The sequence below is a fragment of the Sebastes umbrosus genome, chromosome 5 (assembly GCF_015220745.1).
Source record: "Sebastes umbrosus isolate fSebUmb1 chromosome 5, fSebUmb1.pri, whole genome shotgun sequence".
Taxonomy (NCBI): domain Eukaryota; kingdom Metazoa; phylum Chordata; class Actinopteri; order Perciformes; family Sebastidae; genus Sebastes; species Sebastes umbrosus.
The window spans coordinates 38,256,162-38,272,943 of record NC_051273.1 but is presented as its reverse complement, the minus strand read 5'-3'; the positions used below and the strand labels follow the sequence as shown (position 1 = coordinate 38,272,943).

The window sequence follows — 16,782 nt, the reverse complement described above, 5'->3', positions numbered from 1 at the left end:
GCATTGAGCACTAAACACAGAGTAACACTGAGGCTGATGGGAATATATTGAGTTTAGCAGGTATTTAGTCATTAAGTATTGAACAAAGTGAAATTTTGAGCTAATGATGGGGCTAGATCAAAAATCAGAGGATCACCAAAGTTATTACAATTCATCCTGAGGAGAACATGAAAAGAATTGTACGACAATCCATCCCATATATGTTGAGATTTTTCTCTCAGTACCAAAAATGTCAACCTCATGGCCGTGCTAGAAAAAATGTCAGTAGATCACCAAAGTTTCCTAAAGAGGATTCATCCTCTAAGGACCATGAATGTCTACAAAATTTCATAGCAATCAGTCCAATGGTTGCTGAGATATCAACCACTGACTGACTGACTGTCTGACTGACTGACTGACTGACTGACTGACTGACTGACATTGTTATCCCACGCAGCTAGCATAGCTAAATACTGTGAATGAAACAAACTAGAGTAAATAAATAATGGGGACTCTTTTTAGTCATGGATTAAAGTTAAACTTCAGTATTTTTCAACCTGGATCCTATTTTCTATTTTTATGTTTGTGTGTCTAACTGACTATTAGGGACAATAATGTCTGAAATTGGTCCAGTATTGAGGGAGAGCGCTGTAGATGGCAGCTGCTCACAGGCCGCAATATGGTGCTATTGGGGCAAGCTGGCACCGTCATTTACATCCACTAAATGTGCTTGTTTTTACCATGACAGGCTCTGATTGTTTTTATAATTGTCTGACAACATTATGGAAAGAGTCTCGCTCAAGGAGAAGTTTCCTTCTGAAATCTGACGAGGTGACGCGTTGCCGGAAGACAACGGTGGAATAGTGGTATGCATCCAAGGTGGAAACATGAGTGTTTGTTGTATTGGAGTACAGAGAGCGTAGCTTAGTGTTATCTAAAAGATTTTCAATGTCATGGCTGAATATTTAGATGATTTTCACCGTGTGGATGGCCTCTTTGAATTCGATGGCTGCCCGTATTTATTTGAGCCATAGTATACAGTTGTTCAGATTTCACAATGAGACTTCTCCTTGAGCGGAACTTGGACACAGTAACAAACAGACCGGATCAAGAGAAAGGTGAGAGAAACACGCAGCCAGCAAAAACCTTGTTTTCCTATGGTACGGCATGCCTGGCATGCACTCCTCTCTTGCGCCACACGTCTTGTGTTTCTAGCATTTTTTTAGATGCACATAAAGTTAAAATATTCTCTCCCACCGCTCGTCAATGTCACACTTGGCCCAGGCAGCCAATCAAATCAAGCAAGAGGTGGGCTTTGCTACTTTACCACTACCTCCCTGTTTTGCTGCTGGTATTGGTGGTAGGAACAGTGGAACAATGGCAAATGCAGACGAAAGGTCGATATTAGCAGTATTTAATTACAACAAACTACTGTATATAATTCAAGGTTATTTTTATTATTATTATTATTATGGCCAGTGCTAGACGTCTGCTTGAATCCATTTTTTTTCTCCGTAAATCACATTTGATCGCTCGGTTGCACCCGCAGCCCTGCTCCACAGGCGCACAACACTGTTTTTCCCCGACACGCTTTTCCACGGCGTTTTTGAAGCAACGCCTCCCGATGTTATCAGGGTCTCAGGCTACATCCGCACTAGTACGTTATCCTTTGAAAATGAAAACGATCTTGGTCAAGACGAGTGTTTAGGGCCATTTCAGAATTTATCTCCATCCATACTACCACACCTGAAAACGCATGTCACATGACCATTCACGTACACAAACAGAATAATAGCTCGCATCCTGCGCATGTAGGCAGTAGTAGCATTATAAAATGCAGAATTTAACTGCACAACAGCTACCAGCAGTGACGACAAGGTCAGCAACGCTTGTAACACGTTTTCCATGTTGAAATGAACCACTGGCGGTCGAGGTTGATGTCGTTTGCGTTCTTCCGGAAAAAGTTCATGTGATAGGGCGTGACGAATCAGGGAAGAACACGTCATGACTGATGAGACCCATTCAAATAGTGAACGTCGGTGTCTGCGTCATCGTTTTCAAAGGTCTCTGAGGTTTCAAAGGTTCCGTCGGTCCAGACTAAAACGCAACCAGGAGTTTTTAAACTAAAAGGGGGTAAGCAGCGTTTTCAAACATCTCCGTTTTAGGGGCTCGAAAATGTCGGAGTAGTGTGGACGCTAGACATAAACGTAGCATAAGTTGTGAGATTTAAAAAAACAAAAACAAGTATCAGTGTGGATGTAGCCTCAGTCACCCAGGGCAACGGTGTGGCTCATTGATGTGTTTTGAATAGTTTTAATAATAGTAGTAATAATAGTTAACAATGGAGCTCTCCAGCACAGAAGAATAAGATACTTCAGGCTTTGATACACAGACACTTATATAGAGTCAGACTTCATAAAGTCTCTATATCCCCAGGCTTATTCTTTAAATGTCTCATATGAACAATGTCACCATTATGCCATTCCTGTGATGCCTATCTCAGCTCTCTGAGAATATAGCCTGAAGGCTGTGGGGGTGTTGGAAAATCGTTAACCTCATTAAAAGCAACGCAAATACTTCTACAATACAAGAGTGTGGTGTCATACTGTGGTGTATATCTTTTTGAATTTTCAGAGTATTCTCGCCTCTTATAACAAACATGCTGGCATGACTGTTGAAGAAGCTAAGGTGGCATTCCTGAAGGCAGTGTGCCGCTGGCCGACGTTCGGCTGTGCGTTCTTTGAAGTGAAGGTAAGGGCTGCAGTGACAGCAGCACAATCGGTGCTTTATCTCGCTATCTATAGTCCATTTGGTTGGGTCGGCGGCTCGTTTATCTGATGCCCTTCGCTCTCTGTTTCAGTCCCTCACAGCCTCTGTCACCATGGTGCACTAACTGCAAATCTGCAGAAAGCCATGCCTAAAGTGAAAGTTTTTCTAATTTTCCTTTCTAACTTTCTCTTCAGCAAACATCGGAGCCAAGTTTCCCAGATATTGTGCGAATAGCCATCAGCAAGCAAGGACTCACCATCATCCACCCTAAAACCAAGGTGAAAAAGAAATACAATGTATCATTAACAGTATTCCCTTTGACAATTTGCTCCTATTTATCACCATTTATTCTTTCTTTTGTAAAGGATGTGCTGGCAAATCACCCATTCAACCGCATCGCTAACTGGTGCAGTGGAAGCACCTACTTTCACATGACTATTGGCAGTTTAGTCAAGGGGAGCAAATTCCTTTGTGAAACGTCACTGGTAAGATCTATATAGACACATCAGCTTTAAGTAAGTGTCAGTACGTAGAAGTTTGTCCTTTTCATTTTCCTTTCTTTACCTCTGTGTCTTGTTATTAAAGGGTTACAAGATGGATGATCTTATAACCTCCTATGTCAACATGTACCTCAGAGAGAGGAGGGCAGTGCAAACCAGGAACCAGCGCTTCAACATCTGAGTAGCACGAGTGTGACGCAACTTGTGTCTGTAGCTGCAGATTCAAACCAACACACTCAACATGTAGTTCATACACACACACACATACACACACACACAAACACACACACACACACACAGAGGCAGAGCAGGAATAGTTCTGCTTTCAAAAGTGCGATCAACTTTATTTGTGCTCAGTGGAAAAAAAACATTGATTTATTGCATGGAAGAAAGTTGTTGTAGTTTTCTCTCATTTTATTTAAAGCTAATGTATTCAAGTAACATAATCCTAAGTGAAGAACCCACGTTCTAGGTAATGATAATTCTGTGCACACTTTTCCTCCAGCTCTTAATTTATGGAGAAAAACATATGTGGTTCATGATTCACCAATATGAAACAGATTTACAAATGTGTATGATAAATTGTGAATGAATTATGGTTTCCATAAATGTTTCTTCCTATCCATAAATACCACCAAAGTTGAATATATTTACATATAGACAACCCAACTTGAATAAATGCCAGTATTCCACATAGTTCCAACTTTCTTTAATCTAATAACTTTTTATTTTCAAATACTTCCTGTGTATATCGTTGTCTAAAAATATTATTCACATCTGGTTAACAAAATATTTACATATTTAGTTTTTGTTTGTTTAAGTTTAGTGGTATTTGTTTGTGGGTGGAAAAATTCAATTGTGGACACCATAATTTATTCACAAATCTCCATACCCATTCGTAAACCTTGTTTTTATTTGTAGTAACTACAATGGAAACTACCAGTAATTCCTCTCCATATTAATCTGCCTGCCTTAAAAACATTAAAGGTGCCTTGTGGAGTTTTCTTAAAAACAAACAAAAGTTATGTTTGTGGTTTTTCTCACCGAAATGTTCATTGCAATGTGCGCATGCGCAATAGTCACATCGTAGGACGTGCGATTCAATTCAATTCAATTTATTTTTATATAGCGTCAAATCACAACAGAAGTTATCTCAAGACGCTTTATATATAGAGCAGGTCTTAGACCGTACACCATAGTTTAGAGACCCAACAAGATCCACCAAGCGCACTGTGGCCAGGAAAAACTCCCCGATTAGTGGGAAGAAACCTGGAGCAGAACCGTGCTCTGGGTGGAAGGCCATCTGCCGAGACCGGGTGGGGAGAGAGAGAGAGAGAGAGAGAGAGAGAGAAGCAGCTGTAATAACTAATACAAGTAGGACTGATAACACAAAACCAATAGTAGTGGATGTAAAAGAGTGATAGTACAACTATCGGAATTGATATCATTGGGTTGTCCTCAGACGGGCTTTCAAGCGGAGCTTCCGGCTGTCTCAGTCCACCATACATCTGGCTAGCTCGCCAGCACTGTCCAGCATCTCTCCTCAGTATGTCCATGTGTGTTGGTGTGGGACGTCCCTGTGATCGATGCCCGTGCGTTGGTTCCCGCAGCATCAGCATGCTTGCTGGGAGTTCTTGATGTCTTTGGCAGTGACCGAGAAATGTTATTCCTTCGTTAGCCTTGGTAGTCCCTCGTACTGACGGAATTAATTAATGATGATAGCAGTTGGTGTCAAGCAGGCAGCGGACGCGGTAGCAGATGCAGCCACAATCGAGGTGACATCCAGATCCAGGTGAAACCCCGCTCCAAGTGTACACCTGCTCCAGGTATAACCCTGCTCCAGGTGTAACCCTGCTCCAGGTGTAACCCCGCGATGTTGGCACATTAACTCAAACACGTCATGCTACAACTTTTTTGCTGCTTGATACAAAAAGAAAACTCCTATGATTCTCATTTTCCATGACTATTCCAGTGTTTTCTATTAATTACCTACAGTCTAGGTAGGATCGCCATAGTTTCATAATGAACCGTATATATATATATATTTACACTGCTCAATGGGTGGCCGTCCGCGTGGTCTGCCCGGGGGATTCAACTCGGTGGGTCAGGGATGGCCGCTCGGTGTAGGAGGATCTTCTTCCTGGGACTGGCTGGCCCTCGCTGTGTGCATTTCTTCCATGTGTTCCATGACTGGCTATAGCAGGTCAGCTTGGAAAGGCCTGGCTCCGACCGTGAGCTTTACAGCATCCCTTGCGTGGACCTCGCAGCTTCGTGGGACCGTGGACTTGAAGGGGAACTACGCCCATTTTCAAAATTCATACATGATATTCTTTTGGTCTAAGACAGTCCAAACATATTAGTAAACATGAACAACTCTCTCCCAAGTCCAAAAACTAGAGTGCTAAAATTCAAACTTGTGATGTCATCAGGGAAAATGTGGAGCTGATCCATAGACAATGAACAGGAAGAGATGTTCTAGATGACACCGAACGCACCCAGGGGATGTTCTGAGTAGATGGGAACATTTTCTGTTTCACATCTAAGAACTCTACAATAGAATAAAGCTCATTTGAGTATAAACAAGAAAACAAACATTCTGTGTACTACATACTACTGACGAACATTCCTGAGTAGTATGCAGTACAGTATGAGACGGTTAAAGCGATGTATTTAGCAGTATGCTAAATAAACCAGCTCTTAAAGCACTGGACAAACAAACAAACTCGTACCACTATTACAATATTATCTGAAAATACAACTTTGAGTTATTTGTTTATGCTTGTTTACAGGTTTAAACTATTTATTCTAACAGCTCATAATAAAGTGAGACAAACAGGATCATCAACGAGGGGAGACGGGAGATATAAAACATTGCTCGAAAGAAATTACGTTACTCAAACTGCTTTTTCAGTTCCAGCAACTAATAGCTACGAAAAATGTAAGAAACAAGCCGTTTTTGACTTCTGTTGTTGTAACTGTAGCCTGTAGCGGTCCAGCGCTTTGCATTGTGGGATACACTAGGCGAGGTAGACTGGTCTGATGCGGACTGGAGATTTTTCCAAATCAGTACGACATCCGGGTATTTTTGGTATTCTGTAGATTTTGCTTTTGTTCGCATACTGCATACTGCATACTGCATACTTCATTCTACATTCTACATACTGCATACTGCATACTTCATTCTACATTCTACATAATGCATACTGCATACTGCATACTGCATTCTACATTCTGCATACTGCATACTGCATACTACATACTGCATACTACATTCTACATACTGCATACTGCATACTGCATACTACATTCTACATACTGCATACTACATTCTACATACTGCATACTGCATTCTACATACTGCATACTGCATACTGCATACTACATACTACATACTACATACTACATTTTGGCCAAATCAGTACGTACTGCTAGTATAGTATGCGGTTTCGGATACAACCACAGTCTATGGAGCAGCTCCAGCTTTATACTTGATGACATCACAAGTTAGAGACTTGGTGGTGTTCCACTTTAATGCTCGCTGCGCGGTGGGCTTCTGACACAACTGTCAACCGGGCCGCATTGTCCTCAGTGCGAGGGGTTTGCGGCGATGTCAGCAACCCACCCGACCCGTCTTCAAATATGGAGCCCATCTCTTTTACCATTCTTTGTGGGTGTGACTTTTTTTCCGTGTCATCACCGTTCATATCTCTACAACCAATGTGTTTATGATTAATTGTTGACGAGAGCACAAAATTGTTTATCTAGCCTTTTTATTTTACTCTCAAGGTGCACCAGATTGATGCATTTAACTTTAAAATGTAGCCTACAACATTTAGGGTGAATAGAACTGTATTTTTTCTTATTGCAATTTATATATCGCGGGAAAGAAATATCGCAATGTCAGTTTTTCCAATATCGTACAGCCCTAGTGTGTATCCCTCAGGCATAACGTGTGTTGAATGCTTACTCATAAAACACCAAAGCCAAATTTTGTAAATTAAAAAAATCTGCCATGTTTGCTAGCTTGCAGCCTAATTCTTGACTTATTAGCACATTGCTATGTTTCTGTGCATGTTATCACTACCAACTGTGAGCTGGAGTAGCCTGAAACCGACGACATCACCTGCGTCACCTAAATGCTTGCACGTGTACATGTGCATGCTACAAATAAAATAGGGATCCACTAGTGAAAACATAGCTCAGTAGTGCTAACAGTGGTCAAATACTCCACAGGGTACCTTAAATATGTCCGTCTTTAGAAAATGATTATGCTCTTCATGAAAAATGTATTGTTGAGAAATCATTTTTTTCTCCTAAAACTGTCAAATAAAACATTTTCCAAGTGGAAGCCGGTTGAAAATGTTTCGAGCATCTTATTTAGTCTGAGCAGCCGGGAGCCGCTCCTTCACAGCAGTAAGAAGAATGATACATTTATGATAGTAAGCACTTACACAAGGCAATGTTATTGCTTCGGGGTTACGAGACGCGCGACAGACAGAGCTGAGAAGCTGAACAAAAGCGGGGGCCTTCCCAATTAGCAGTTGGCAGTAGATTAACAGGGTAGTGATGTCAAAGCTTCTCCCCAGTCCCGCACAGATAGTGGCTCCATTCAAGTCTACAGAATAGCATTTGCATATCGATGATACAGAGCAGAGAAAGGGCCGATGTGTCTGACACACAGCTGTGATCTCCTTGTATGAAAGAAATATTATCCCCCCTCAGCCAGCGGGTACTCTCTCCACATCTGTCCGACGGCTATGTGACTGATTATTTTGGGCATTCCAATTCAAGATGCCCCCAGGAGGCAAGAGGCCAACAAGGGCCTCTGTTTCCTTCAAGCATCCCCCCTTCCCTCCCCACTCTTGTTTTTCACTTGCTCTCCTATAGGGAATGGGGCCCTCTAGAACTAAACAGACCATCGACAAAAGATCATCTCTGAGACTTTAGTCATAAACTTCTAAATCAACAGCACAGTCCATCTTCTATCTGTCAGTGGGGGGTGTGTGGAGTTCACAGTAAAGGCACCCGGTGCACCGCTAGGCCTCGTTTCCATGGAGTCATACCCAACGTCTCGTTGCAACTGAGGCATGCCATTCTTCTCCCCGCAGCTAAAATGTGCTGCTTATTCTGACTCAGGCTATTGTGGAGCGCACAAGTGGCTCTCTGAGGAGAAGGGGATGGAGAGAGAAAGGGTGGGGTCAAGGTTCAAACGAAAGGCTCCCATTGGGACTCCCTCTCTTATCAAATTTGTTGAGACACAAAAAGAGCTACAGTCTCATTCCTAAGAACATCTTGAGGGAGAGAAAAGGGGGTTATAGGACAGCATTCTTTGTGTCAGAGCTTCAGTTCTTCCAGAGCTCGCCGGTCGGACTCCCAGTCTTCACTCTGCTCCTGCGCTGATTGTCCAGCAGCTGAATTGTTCCTAAAGCAGCCAACCTTTTCTTCAAAAAGACCATTCACTGGAGAGCTCAGGTAAGTCTTCTATTTTACCTCAGATTTTGATTTTGATAACTTTATTAAAAAATTCCCTAAAAAGATTCCTTCTATTGTTTTCATAGTAAACACTGTATTTAAGTGTCACAAATGGTTGCAGTAAAACAATATATCCTTGATACTTTACTGTGCAATAGTAGTAAGTATTTATTCTGTCACTTTTGTCATGTAAACTTCAAAACAGCTCCGCATTTTGACCGATTTTTTGAGCTTTGACTCAAGATTCAAGAACTTCATTGTTGTTATGCAAGCATAACAAAATTATGTTTGCCCTCAAATGGTGCATTGTATTTAAAAAAAAGACTACACACAGATATTCAAAGAATACTGTAAATAAGGCAGGAATAAGGTAAAAGATTGGTAGTAAATATCAGCAATAAAAAGTGTAAAATAGAGCAGTATGAGTATAATAAAATAACTCTAAAATACAACTAGCAAGTGTGCAAACAGCAGCAGCAGCAGCAGCAAAAGTCCAGTAAGAGTGCAGTGTGCGGCACATCAATCTTGTCAGACTGAGGAGATGTCTGAGTTCAGTAGTGCCACAGCTTTTGGGAAGAAGCTGTTTTTCTGTCTATATGCTCGTGTTTGACAATCTACCATCTATATTTTAAGACTGGATCCTTCCAGTCAGTGAATACCAAGTGCACTCGCGTTTAATCCAATAACCAGATTTCACAGTTACTTTATTCTACTTGGTTTACTGTGACGGGTTTTAACAATAGAAGACTGTACACATTACAGCTGTCACAGTTTTGTCACAACAAATTGTCACCGACTAATCTCTGAAAAGGACCAACGCCAGGATGCTCCGTCTCCTCTCTGCCAACGCTCTTGCACAGATCTGCTTACCCAGATCAATGTGATGAAGGCATATTTCAGGTTTGCCTCTCTTTAGGATTATCCCTCGGGGATCCGTATTTATGGGAGCTTTTCCTTTGAGCTGTGCTGCTCCTGGTTTGTTATCCCTGCTGGGACTGCAACCCTTTTGTTTGGGGCTCCTGAGTCTGAGCCTTGGCTGAGAAATGTCCTCCGTTGTGGGTCTCACAGCTCCAGTCAGTGCAGGAGCGTAGCACACAGTGAAAAGAGCCACGCTGCTCCATGTGGCTGCTTCCTAATAGGCCAAAAGTCCAGACAGTGAGCTGGTGAAATGGTGAAAAGAGACAATCCCTTTCGCTTTTTGTTAAGGAGCCCTGCATTGGTGCAGCATCTCTTAACCACATTTCACTGTTTGGATTGTAGATTTGGGGACCCCCCCTTCAGCTACAGAAACATCTGTGGGATGACAAGTTCATCCCTGATACACATGTTTTCATGCTGTTCTTGGATCCTCCACAAATTACAAAGTGAAAGTTCAAGCCTTTTCTGGGATTAATTATTGCAGTTCACGCCCCAGTGATGTTTGTGTAGATGTTGGGCTAAAGCAGAAAAGGAGGAGATCAAAACAAAATGAGAGGAGTGGACAGTTGGAGCCTGCTGGAGTTGCCGGAGGGACGGAAGAGTGGGTGGTTATTTTTGAGGTGTGTCTAAATAGTCCTCTAAGATTGGGGAAAAAAAGTGAAATTCTTTGAGGAATGTTGGAAATGATATTTAAGTTATATTGAGTCTATTTCATACTCAAAAATTGTAACTGTCAATGAAGAGGGGAGACTCAAATATAGGCTACAGTATCCAAAAATTTGCATTTAAAGATAAGCTAGATATTTTTAAAGACATTTTTTTTTTTTTTTTTTTAACAACAGTATACTTATACAGATATAACGTGTTCTTTAGCTTGCTTCAGAGGTGTAATCAGCTGGAAGTCGGCTAGGAGGGGACATTTTTTTCTAATCCAACTGTCAGCAGGAAGTGAATAAATGTATTTACCAAATTGTGGAACCTTTAAAAAGAGATATTAACACATGGAGACATATTTTCAGACTCATATCTGCTATGCTAGCATTACAGTGGGTTTGAAATTCAACTCTGATTATATATAATTCTGTCACATTTCACATTGAATTTTAGACTAGAACGTTACATATATAGCAGCTATATACTGTATAGTAGCTTATTATCCAGCCCAGTTACACAGCAGTTTGTGAAATAGCCACTAAATTGAATGTTTTGATTCATGTACACAGACACAAATTAAACAATTTTCGTGATGGTCAGCACATAATCAAATGTAATTCACGTAAACCGGGAAGTATACAGAGTGGCGAACGCCGTGTAGGGAGGAGGTCAGGGTGAATGGGTGGGTCAATAAACACAGGACTTTCTCCCAGGAGACCAGTGTTCGTGTCCTGTGTAAAACCACAGGTCAAAGTTGATTTATTTGTCACGTAGCTTCCGTACTTAAGTTTCACCATGCACATCCGGTATTATTTAAACCCAAATCGCGATCATTTCCTACACCTAACTAAGTAGTTTTGGTACCTAAGCCTAACCAAGTCCCCAAGTTCCCCCAAGTTTCATGTAATACCTCTTTTTATATGCCCCTGAGAGTTTTCAATTCAGTCTCGATAAAAGAATTCTTGCTGACAAATCAGACTATGAGGCCAGTAAATAGAAGAGTGAAGAAGTGATGACGCAGACTTCCTCAACTTAATAGTGTGCGGAGGAAGTCTCATACTTGTAGTGGTCAGAATTAAGTAATTATCCGCTCTGACGGCATGCACACATTAGCCAGGGACACTGACATCTATTGTTACCTTGTGAGACTGGCACTGTGACAAATACTGTGTGTGTGCGTGTGTGTGTGCGTGTGTGTGTGTGTGTGTGTGTGTGTGTGTGTGTGTGTGTGTGTGTGTGTTGTGTGTGTGTGTGTGTGTGTGTGTGTGTGTAGTGTGTGTGTGTGTGTGTGTGTGTGTGTGTGTGTGTGTGTGTGTGTGTGCGTGGGTGTGTGTGGGTGTGTGTGGGTGTGGGCAGGGAGTAGTGTGGACAGGGGTTGGGTTTCCTGTCACTGGGGTAGTTTGCTGTCTGAATACTAACAATGAACTATTTTAGAAATCAAAAGCACGTGTTTAGAAACGTCATGACTCAAATGGTCAGCCCATCTGTCAATGATTTAGTTTTGTCTATCCTGCAAAGAGACATATGTTGCTTTATTAAAATAGAAATCATTCCAAAGACGAGAATGTTTCTGAAAATTGCTTTTAAGATACATTTATAAAAAAAATTCTGTCTCCTCAGCCACCAAAAATGGAGTCTGCTACAACGGAGCTGCCTTCCCTGCTATCCAATCAGTCAGCAGAGAGCTGTGCGGCAGTGGATACAACGATTGAGAACACTCTGTTTGGATGCTTCTACATTCTGGTTTTCTTTCTGGCGCTGAACGGTAACAGCCTGGCTCTCTGGATCTTCTCTCACCAGCGGGGCGCTTCCTCTCCAGCTAACGTCTTCTTGATTCATCTGGCTGTGGCAGACTTATCGTACGTGATCATCCTCCCGCTGAGGGCCACCTACCACCTCACCGGAGGCCACTGGCCCTTCGGCGAGGTGCCCTGCAGACTGGCGGGCTTTTTGTTTTATGTCAACATGTACGCCAGCCTGTACTTCCTGGCCTGTGTGGCGGGGGATCGCTACCTGGCTGTGGTTCACGCTGTGAGGTCGCTGAAGGTTCGTCGCGCTCGCTACGCTCACATCATCAGCTTCTCTCTGTGGGCCCTGGTTACCGTCTCCATGGCGCCACTGCTAATCACCCACCAGACTGCAGAGGTGGACGGCGTGACGGTGTGTTTGCAGCTGTACAGAGAGAAGGCCTCACGCAACGCACTGATCTCACTAGCAGTGGCGTTCACCCCACCTTTCCTCGCCACCCTGTCCTGTTACCTGCTCATCATTCACAGCTTGCATCGGGGCTCCAGGTTAGAGCCGGCCATCAAGCTGAGGGCCCTGCGCACCATCGGTCTGGTCATGCTCATCTATGTAGTCTGTTTCCTGCCTTATCATATGAGCCGGGCCACTTTCATCCTGGGCTACAGCCAACCCGACGTCTCCTGCCAGACACGCAGAGGCCTGAGCTTGGCCAACCGCCTCACCTCCTCCCTCACCTGCTTGAACGGCGCCATGGACCCACTGATCTACCTATTTGGAGCGGAGAAGTTCCGCGGCACTTTAATGCGATTGTTTTGCAAAGATCAGGCGGGGGTGTCAGGAGCCACCAGCGGAGAGTTAAAGGGAACACATGAGAGCTCTGTGAGTGCCAAGTCTGAGTTTTGAGGAAGAGTAATTTGAACCCGATCCGGAGCACTGTTTGATAGAGATGCATTTCCAACACAAACAAAAAATTGGTCTGTTAATTGACTGTTGCCTTTTCCTGACTGAAGATTGAAGGCTCATTCCACAATGTGGTTGATGTGCCACTGTTTTCCCCTTAGCTTGAATTCAAGGCCCAGTTCCAGTGTCCACCCTATGTCCTATTCACCCCCACAGACTTTAACTGACATACATCAGAACGGCACATACTGGTACTTCACAAAAAGTCATGATTTAGTTCCCCCTTTCGGAGGAAAGAAAACCGAAGATCCCATAGACTTCAGTGAAATTTGACTTATGTTTGGATTGTAATTTTGACAAATTAGTATGCATTCATCTCTTGTTATACAAATAATATTAAAATAATTATTTTGCCATCTTGCCTGAACCTGAGCGTTGGCGATACCTTAATAGATGAAGGCTGATCACCACCATGTCCCTTCAGTCTTCCCCCGTCCAACACAGTGGAGGATATTGCTTAAGCAGACTTCTATACATATCTGATGGAATCCCGTTAGGCTGAGTGTTCTCTGTGAATAACCAAGGTGTTAACAACCAACTGTTTGATCTATAGGCTGAGATTCAGTTGGAGACGACAGTCTGATGCTGCTGTAACGTTAATGTGTGACTGAATTACTGCAGCATCACGCTAACGTTAGCTAGCCATGCTAGTCACTGTCACCAGCATCATTTAGTGATTTAGCACACTGACTGTGAATATTCACGTATCGTATGAGACTCAGATGTCAGTGTGAAAGCCTCGTTAACCCGCTACACAACAGCTTTTCATCATTTCCTCTCCTGTGACGGCGAGTTTCTTTCCCCCAAACGAGAGCGCAGCCTCAGAGATGACACCATGCTGTTGTGGTCACTCACGCACGTGATCTGGACCATGGCATCCTGTGTCCAGTTAAGTGTGAGACTCATATTCTTAATGTAATGAACCGAAGAAAATGTTCCCTGTTTAAAAGCAGAATTATACTTTTGTATCAAATCAGCATAGTGGGAAGGCACTATCACGCCATTATGAGACAAACAAGTAGTATACTTCCAAGAACATTCCTCCTGCCAAATTCTTCCATGTTTTGCTCACGTTTACTTTTTTTGGCTTCCGAAATTCCACCGTCATCGCCGTTGATTTTGAACACACTGGAGGTTATCCTCAGAAGGAAAGTCTGCAGAGTTGCAGACTCACGGAAAGTGTGCAACCATAATCAACATGAGAACCCTCAAACACTAGCCCTCGCCATCAAAGCCACCAAAGTCTGTAAGATTATGAGGTTCCAGCCGCCTGGAACCTCGACAAGAATTAAGTTGTTGAGTCTACTGTTACCACAAGCTTCGGATTTTTGTGTCAAACACCAAATGATGAAATATGTAAATAGTCAACTTTTAATGTATATTTCCTGTTACTGTTTTGTATCCTATGCCAAATGTGATAAATACTTATCTTTTAAAAAAAAACTGATCTAAGGTGTTCTTAGCTGTGCTAGCAGATCTGGGGATGGCAATGTTGGTTGGCCGGTCCACCACTTTGTACAGACTGATGTACCTCAACAATTATTGGATAGATTGCCATGAAATTACAGATATCCATGATCACTAGACGTAGCGTCTTGAGATAACTTCTGTTGTGATTTGACGCTATATCAAAATGAATTGAATTGAATTGAATTGAACTAAACAATATATTGGAATAACTTTGGGGACTTTTTCTGTCACCAGTAGATCAAAATGTTACTTTTTTTCAATACTTTGGTTTATGACCAAATATTTGCAAACATATGTGTTAAGTGCTAATTAGCAAATGATGCATGCTAGCCCACTAAGATGGTGTGGATGGTATACGACTGCTTCATGCTCAAAAGTATAGCTGTAATGAGGCATTGTTTTTAGCCACACTAGCAGCTAATCTATAAAAATGGCGGTATGGTGTGTCGTTGGTCCACCACTTTGGTCCAGACTAAAGTATCTCTGGTACCAACATTCATGTTCCCCTCAGAATGAGTTGTAGTTGTATGACCAACATGTTCTCATCCCAACTCGTCACATATTGACGCTTTGTCAGGACACCTTGGCGTCACTTTCTATGACGCTCCACTACGGTCGCAGTAAACACGTGGTTAATGTTGTGAATTCAAATGAAAACACTTGCTTAGGTTTAGGAATAAACATCATGTTTTAGCTCAAAATTACTTCGTTTATAATGTGAAAATGAAAATTAACGACTAACAACACATTGCCGATTTCACTCAGGACACAAACAGTGGTCTCCTGGATGAAAGCCCTGTGCTTGTTGGAACCATCCACCACCTCTCCCACCCGCCCTTTGTGTGTTTTTTTGCTCTTCAAACTATATCACTACACTCCCCGACCACTTACTCTGAGTGTTTGATATCGACCCAGATGAGTTTCCATTGTAGTTATTTGAAAGCCCAGTGTGTCTCATCAGAGACGGTTCAGGGCGGCTCAGAGGGTAGAGCGGGTCGTCCACCAATCGGAAGGTCGGTGATTCGATCCCCGGCTGTCCGGCTGCTCTCGATGTGTCCTTAAGCAAGATACTTAACCCCAAATTGCTCCCAAAAGCATAGCCATCGGTGTGAATGAGTATTTAGATCAGATCCTGATGGGAAAAGTTGGCACCTTAGCAGCCTCTGCCATCAGTGTATGAAATTGTGTGTGAATGCTGACATGTAGTGTGAAGAGCTTTGAGTGGTTGGAAGACTAGAAAAGCGCTGTATAAATGCAAGTCCATTTACCATTCAGACAGGAGATGGCGCACTGAGAGTCAGTTTCCTGTATCTGTGTCTTGCTGCTAGTCTTTAGGAGACTAGCAGCATGTCCTCAGTCTATTAATGCCAATGGGAAAAGTGAACTTGAACACAGATTATGACAGATTCTTTCACCCCATAGGGCGCTTTCACATGCCATAGTCCGTTTGTCTAGTCCGAATCACGTCATGACCACGCCCACTTAGGAGACAGGAAGTGTTTACCATTTTCAAACCATTGATGGAGCTTGTAATGCATCATCTTTGTTATAGAGCATCTTTCCTCTCATACAAACGCTAAAGGGTGCCTTGTGCGTTGGTACCACACGCCAAGGGGTGTGACAAAGTGTATGTATTTGATGCCTCGGGACTGAGAACAGGCTGGTAAGACCAATACCTGCAAAACCAATGACATTCCCATCAGCCTCGGCTGTGCTTTGCTTTCAGTGCTAATTAGCGCATGTTAGCATGCCAACACCCAGAGCTAAGATGGTGAACATGGTAAGTATCATACCTGCTAAACATCAGCATGTTATCATTGTTGTTGTGAGCATGTTAGCATGCTGATGTTAGCATTTAGTTCAAAGCAGCACTGTGCCTAAGCACAGCCTCTCAGAGCTGCTAGCATGGCTGTAGACCCTTGGTATTATCTCAATATAAGGTGTATTTTAAACCCACTTACATGTATTTTCCATGACTTTTTTCTTCTTCTTTTTTTAATTACTGGAAGATACCAGTACTATGTTTACTATGCTTGTGCTAGAAAAATCTGCATTGTACATATATTCTTCATTATCCAGCTCCCTAACTCTCCTATTCTATGCATTTTCTGTTTTGTCCACATTTCTATGATATTGCACTATTGCATGACAAACTATTAATCCTATTTTACTGTGAGTCACTTTGGCTTGACGTCATCTGCAGAAGAAGTGATGTTTGCTTAGTAAGATGTGAGTTATAAATGTACTTTGTAATTTCAAATTGTAAATAATAACTCAGTAAACACAATGATTTCATGTCCTCTGTGCATGAGAT

General features: G+C 42.5%; 2 protein-coding genes across 2 annotated transcripts in view; both read left to right on the top strand.

Moving 5' to 3' along the window:
• LOC119488552 (unconventional myosin-VIIb) overlaps nucleotides 1–4,264 on the top strand; it is a 34,151-nt gene extending 29,887 nt beyond the window's left edge. Inside the window, exons 46-49 of the mRNA XM_037770309.1 lie at nucleotides 2,614–2,730; nucleotides 2,943–3,026; nucleotides 3,114–3,233; nucleotides 3,334–4,264. Coding sequence (XP_037626237.1) covers nucleotides 2,614–2,730; nucleotides 2,943–3,026; nucleotides 3,114–3,233; nucleotides 3,334–3,429 — 417 coding nt within the window. The 3' untranslated portion in view covers nucleotides 3,430–4,264. The remainder of the gene's footprint in view (nucleotides 1–2,613; nucleotides 2,731–2,942; nucleotides 3,027–3,113; nucleotides 3,234–3,333) is intronic.
• Nucleotides 4,265–6,635: 2,371 nt separating this feature from the next.
• On the top strand, nucleotides 6,636–16,774 carry gpr17 (G protein-coupled receptor 17). The gene is made up of 2 exons (XM_037769962.1): nucleotides 6,636–8,720; nucleotides 11,913–16,774. Exon 2 carries the CDS (start codon nucleotides 11,922–11,924, stop codon nucleotides 12,939–12,941), a length of 1,020 nt encoding a protein of 339 aa, XP_037625890.1. The 5' UTR covers nucleotides 6,636–8,720; nucleotides 11,913–11,921; the 3' UTR covers nucleotides 12,942–16,774.
• The last annotated feature ends 8 nt before the right edge of the window (nucleotides 16,775–16,782 follow it).

Excerpts from the sequence above, each read along its gene's own strand:
- gpr17 (XM_037769962.1), top strand. The coding sequence starts at position 11,922 with ATGGAGTCTGCTACAACGGAGCTGCCTTCCCTGCTATCCAATCAGTCA.